We start from the raw sequence: 6,109 nt of genomic DNA, 5'->3' as shown, positions 1-6,109 counted from the left end.
TCTCCCCTCTGAGCCCTCCTCTTTCTGTCACACATTCGACAGACGCATGCTCACCTCCGAATACAGAGCACATTTTCTCACTTGGCTCTCAGCAGAAGAAAAGGCTGTATGCAGTATATAGAACATATGCACTCTGCTATAAAGCATCTGAAATAATGTCCTAATTTAGTCTTAAATGTGGATGTTGCAACACATACACACACACACACAGTCTTTCACTCTGTGCACAGTTTGCAGTATTAGTCCCCTGAGCAGTGGAGGTGTGAGAGACATCTCTGTGTTCTGACCCCGCTCAGAGGATCAATCACAATCACTGATGGCCACGATTGATTCCCTCTCTGCCTCCCCAGTGGCAGCCGCTGTGACTTAGAGAAACCCAATTTTCAACCATCCATCCATCTTTTCACACCATTAAAAGCTAAAAATATAAAATCCATCTGCATTCGTGACCTCTTGATGATGACACATATTTAAAGCGCCGATGATTCAGCCTACAGGTACGAAGGGTTTTCATGTGATACCATGAACTTTGTTGATTTTACTGTTTCGTAGCATTTTAGCATCAACATGCATTTTAGAAAATGCATGTTGATGCTAAAATGAAAGACACTTTTTTTTTAATATATGCTTCTTATTTGAAGGAGAGATTCATTGTGAAGGTGGAAAATACTGTAAGCCTGCTGATCTATATTTATTGTTTAGAAAGCTTGTGCTGCCCTCTGCTGGTCGCCTCTTTTCTGGATTTCTTTTCAGTCAATAAATCGATCAAGTTTTATTTATATAGCACCTTTCAAACAAATTAAATGCAATTCAAAGTGTTTTACAAATGATTGACAATAAGAAAACAAGATGGAAAAGGGAGAGGAGGAAGAGACAAATGCACACCAAATGAAACAAAAATAATAAAATTAAATAAATACAATACTGAATAAGTAAAAAAAAGTAAAATGTGGAGCAAAATAAAATATGTATAAAACCTAAAACCATAGTGTAAAAACACAAGACACTGTATAAAAACAGAATTAATATTAAAAACCATGAAATTATAAAACTACATAGAAGCCAGACTTTATTATTATATTACTATATTTTCAGATACTCTCAGATCCTCTGGAATTCTGTTCTTATGGCTCGGCGCTAAACGCAGCTTCACCAAATGTTTTTTTTTAGCCTGAGATGCATCAGAATTCATATTCATATTCTGTCAACACACTGAATTCAGATAGCCCTAAAGGGACACATGCAGCCTTTTTTGGAGATGATGTGATGTTGGTATCAAGTGTTTTGATGCAAACCATGTTATGAATATTCCCGAGGGAGAAATATATTCAGGCATGTTTGATGATTTTGCTCATGTGGGATGGTATTTTCCAGTGTTTATGAAGTTTTGAGGACTGAGGACAGAGTTTTCCTGTTTTATATTACTGTAAAATATTTGGGTTTAGTTAGTCACACAAAACATACAATCTTAAAAAGTCATCATGGGCTCTGGGACATTGTGATGGGCATTTAGGGATTTATTTTTGGACTTTACTTTTCTCGTTTTTGAATTTCTTGTTCCATTTTTTTTTTATTTAATACGTTTTTAGAAAATAATAAAACAGTGAAACTTTTTATAAAAATCAGGCTGTTCATCATTACTTGTAATAATTTCAAAAGGCTCATGCCCTCTCTTGTAAATAATAAAAAATAATAATAATTTACATTTGTTATGATCAGCCTGTTGAAAACAAGCACGAACTGTTAGAGACAAAAACATCAAATGCGATAATGACGCATTATAAAACAGGACAAATAGCAAAACAGACCCCTGAACACCGTCTTTATTATCATGACCTAAACTCTCAAACTGTCAAACAAGTAAAAGTAATGCAGAGAGAGTCTGAAATGCACTGAATCAAACATTGAAAGTGCTGCATTTACATGAAACTTCAGGATTTCAGAAACAGATTTTTGCTTTGAGGCTCATTTGTCTCCACACCCCCGTTCTTTAATCAAGGAACTGATTAGTACCTCCGTGAAAACCAAACCAGCTTCAGCAGAGAGGAGATAAGGAATTCAAACAGCAGTTTTGGTCAGTTGCTGGCAATGTAACAAAGTCTTGCATTTTGTGCTTCTTTTTTTTTTTTTGTTGTACCACGTTCCATTAACTGAGGTTGCAGAAGGCACATCGTTCATTTCATGGAATTGCGCTTTAAGCTTAGCTTAGTGTATCTCTGGAAAAATAAGACAAAGTGTACACACAACACGTTAAGCTCCCGCTGAGCCACTTCTCATCACAAACCACAACTCTCAAGGAACCTCTTGTACCCATAGAACTGGCAGTGTAAAACCAAAGCCATCGTTCGTGGTTATCTGCTCTGCTCTGTTCAGTTCGTAAAGACAGGAAATGTTTGCGAGATATTTTAAGGTTTGTAGTGAATTGTGGATAAACGGGTACGCCAATGCCATATCTGGAGTGTAAACATTGGGAATATTGTGACCCATAGATTTAAAAGCATGCTGTTAGGTAGCCCCAGTTTGGTTGAGTGTCATTTTTTAACAGTGATGGTCAAATTATTTCCACTGTGACTTTAATGTTTCAGACATGAGAGGCACAAACTGGGGCTATAGCTGTTATGATGCTGTTGACCTATGGGCGCTTCATCACTCTTCATATTTGTCATTGTAGCTTTTGTATTTGCATCCACAGCAGTATGTACAATGTAGTGCGCTTTTCTTTCTTTTTTTGTCGAGGCACAAATGTCCACAGGGTGTCCCACCTGGCAGCCGGACACTGCTCCCCCCCCCCCCCCAACGCCACAGAGCCCCATTGTGTGCGAGAACAAGCGAGCCACACACTGGCATATAGTAACGCCGCATGGCTTCCACCAGCTCTGAGTCTTTCCCATCAGCCCTCTCAATCACAGCAAGTTGGGGAGGTAAAGCGAACAGAGCAGCATGTTCTGACCGAGAGCCGGGAAGCGCCTGAAGGCCTCCCAGGCGTCAGAGAAGATGTTGTACTTGAGGAAGACGCGGTGCTCCAGACTGGTGGGAAGGCTGACGTCCCGGCTCATGATGTAGATGCCGTCGTTGTGCAGCGTGCACGTCAGGTTCAGGCCCGACTTGGACGTGTTCTCCTTCAGCTGGACCCACTCGCCCGTGGAGACGTTGTAGGACTGCACCGTCAGCACATCCTCCGTCTGGCTGGGACGCCGCTGCCGCTGGCCAAACTCCAGCTCGTGGGTGTAGCCGCCCACCAGGTAGATGGTGTCCTCCACGGAGAGCATCTGCTGCTTGCGGATGTGTGCCGAACAGGTCCGAAACACCGTCCAGCTGTCGGAGGTGGGGCAGTAACAGAGGACACTTGTGTTCCTGTCTTTCCAGACACAAAAAAGAAACACAAAGACGTCAAATTTAAATTAGCCAAGATGTCAACCATTAACACTCTTTGTTTATTTTCACATAAGCAATATCGTAGCATCAAAGCACTGCAGACTTTTCAACAGTCTGCAGGACACAAGTGGCCATCATTGGTTTGTATGGTTTGTAGCTGTATGTGTGTGTGTGTGTGATAGTGTGACTGATTTGCGTTCACCTCTTGCAGTGTATCCACCCATGACGTAGATCATCCCCTGGCATTCGCAGGCAGAGAACTCAGCCAGTGGGTCGGGCATGGAGGACACGCAGGTCCACCAGTCCTGCTCGGGGCTGTAACACTCCACCGTTCCCAGACTCTGGCCTCCCACAGCGTACATCTTCCCTTGCACTGCCAGCAGCTTGAAGTTGGACCTGAAGGAGAGGATGCAGTAAGTGAAAACGTGACAACATATAACGTGATATTAGAGAGGAAACGTTCTACCTCTTCTGGTTGAGCGGAGCCACCTGGTTCCACTCGTTCCTACAGGGGTTGTAACAGTGCACCGCAGAGATCTCCTGGCTGGTCATCCTGTAGCCACCGACTATGAACAGGTAGTTGTCGAGGACAGCTGAGCCGTATCCTCTGACGTTGATCATGTCTGGAGGCAAGTTGTTCGCGAGCGGTTTCCAGCGCTGCTCCACCTCTCCGTACCTCAGCATGGACCAGGGTTCATCCCGATCGGGCATGTCCAGGGAGAGACACGTGAAGTCTCCGATGGCCACCAGGGTGGCGGTGCCTTTCATGCGCATCTCCCGGACTTGCTCCCTGACAGCGGTGGGGAGACTGCTGAACTCCGGCCGCCTCAGCATGGGATGATAGTAGCAGCTCATGTACTTGAGACACGCGTGGCGCAGATCGTGAGTCCCGTAGACTTCAGAGAGGCTGTACAGCTCCACGCAGTTCTCCAGCCGGATTTCCGAGGTGAGGAGCTTGAGGATGGAGGTGACCTGCAAGAAGGAGGCGGTCTCAATCAGGTCCTCCAGAGTCTCGTTGACAACCTGGACCTTGGAGGTGTTGATGAACTCCAGGACCAGCTCCAGACCGGGCACGCTGAGCCCCTGCAGCTGCACCGAGTCCTCCGTGGACTCCTTCATCCCGGAGCTGTACAGTGCACGGAAGTAGTCGCTTTTTTCGATCAGCTTCTTTTTATTCACCTCGTAGATCTTATCATCCATGACGATGGCAATAATCTGCTCAGAAGACATGGCGAAGCGTGTTGTTGTTGTTTATTCCAGGTTTTTTTGCTTGCCCTTTGTCAGCCTCCTCTGCGAGTCACTGTTTACATTTCACCGTTCGAGGGAGCCCTGTGGCCGGTCTATATATGGTAATGTTCAGCCCATAGATAGCCATGGAGCAACTTTCGTTAGCCGTGGAAGCTAACAAGCTACTTCCACAGAGATCGGCTGTCAGATAAAACTAGCCAGAAGTACATTTTCCTCGGATTATTATTCTTCGACAGTCCGATAAAAAGTCGCCCCATTATCTAAAGACGATAGTTAAATACTTTAGTTTATTTCTGACACTGGCAGTAACCTCTATCATTGCATTGTATTAGACTTTTGCGGGGTAGTGTTGAGCTGTCAAATTCTAACTGTTTTGATTCTGCGCTGCCTTTTACGTCATTTCCGCCTTTTACACTTCTTCATGTTTTTTTTTTGTAGAGCTGTTGTGTGCTGCTGCTGTCACCTGCTGGTGAATGGACGAATAGCTCCACATCGTAAACCAATGTCATTAGACAACACAATAAAAAACACAGATTCACTGCAGCATGGGACATCAAAAAAATCTCAATTTAAAGAAATAAAATCAAACTAGCATAAAAAAACTTAAAAGTTAACATAACATATTTCCAAATTCAACAAACAGAAATTGAAGTTGTGACATGGAGATTTGGTTATTGCGTAATGTTTAATACCTTATATAAATACATAACTATAAATAAAAATATTGAATACATTCACTCATCTTGACACTTTTTTTTATTATTATACAAAAGTACATACACCTAAATTAAATCCCTGTGTTTGAAAGGTGGTATGCAAATACATTTGCCTCTTCTTGTCTTACATGTTCATTTGAAAAACTGATTTTCCCACACAGCGACTCAGTCAGTCAGTAAAACGTTCAGTTTGAGATCCAAATTGTTCAAAGGCATGGCACAAAAACATAGAATCCTCTTGTAAATATTTTATTTTGAAAAACTGAATCAATAAATAAAGACCAAAGATGAAAGAATTCAGCACAAGTGAGTTTAGAGGCTTTGTAGGAGATTATAAGGCTTTTACCAGATCATTTGTATAATATCTGAATGTGGAGTTGTACTTATTGTTGCCCAAATCATCATAAACCAAAACATTGTCTTGCAAAATGTTAGTGTTAATCTCAAGCTCGCAGTCTCCTCATTTGTCAGTACAGAGTTATACTGTAATAAGGTCAGCAGCTAGCAGGCCTGTTGTCTACCTCCAGCTGTCAATCAAGATAACGTGCGTTGTCACATTCTGGCGTCACTGTCTGAAGGTTTATCTGAGAGAGAAGTGAAGAGACCAATAATCCACCAGGCTGAGACAGACAGCGGAGCCTTCAAAATAAAAGCATACAGCTTGCTATTCTTTTAAAACGGATGCTCTAAGATTCGACAGCCTAACTTGTATCAATGTTTTAGATCTGTAATGAAACATGCTGTTAACCTGCTTTTAGGAGCTGTTAACC

General features: G+C 42.5%; 1 protein-coding gene across 1 annotated transcript; it reads right to left on the bottom strand.

Annotated features, from left to right (window-relative positions):
* Window positions 1–1,808: 1,808 nt before the first annotated feature.
* klhl42 (kelch-like family, member 42) lies at window positions 1,809–4,999 on the bottom strand. Its single transcript, XM_068717190.1, has 3 exons — window positions 3,842–4,999; window positions 3,578–3,771; window positions 1,809–3,358 (listed from the first exon to the last, which is right to left on the bottom strand). The coding sequence occupies exons 1-3, from the start codon at window positions 4,603–4,605 to the stop codon at window positions 2,904–2,906; spliced, it is 1,413 nt and encodes a 470-aa protein (XP_068573291.1). The 5' UTR covers window positions 4,606–4,999; the 3' UTR covers window positions 1,809–2,903.
* Window positions 5,000–6,109: the final 1,110 nt, after the last annotated feature.

This window comes from Cebidichthys violaceus, unplaced genomic scaffold, assembly GCF_023349555.1.
Source record: "Cebidichthys violaceus isolate CVI_PGR_0920_01 unplaced genomic scaffold, fCebVio1.0.p SCAF_21, whole genome shotgun sequence".
Classification (NCBI taxonomy): domain Eukaryota; kingdom Metazoa; phylum Chordata; class Actinopteri; order Perciformes; family Stichaeidae; genus Cebidichthys; species Cebidichthys violaceus.
The sequence above is the reverse complement of the archived record's forward strand: the minus strand, read 5'-3'. Positions and strand labels throughout refer to the sequence as shown.

What these genes read in the sequence shown, in the direction of transcription:
- klhl42 (XM_068717190.1), bottom strand. Translation starts at nt 4,605, where the DNA reads ATGTCTTCTGAGCAGATTATTGCCATCGTCATGGATGATAAGATCTAC. An exon ending in GCTCCGCTCAACCAGAAGAG is followed by an intron (nt 3,772 to 3,841) that starts GTAGAACGTTTC and finishes CCTCTCCTTCAG; the next exon opens with GTCCAACTTCAAGCTGCTGG. An exon ending in GGGTGGATACACTGCAAGAG is followed by an intron (nt 3,359 to 3,577) that starts GTGAACGCAAAT and finishes GTGTCTGGAAAG; the next exon opens with ACAGGAACACAAGTGTCCTC.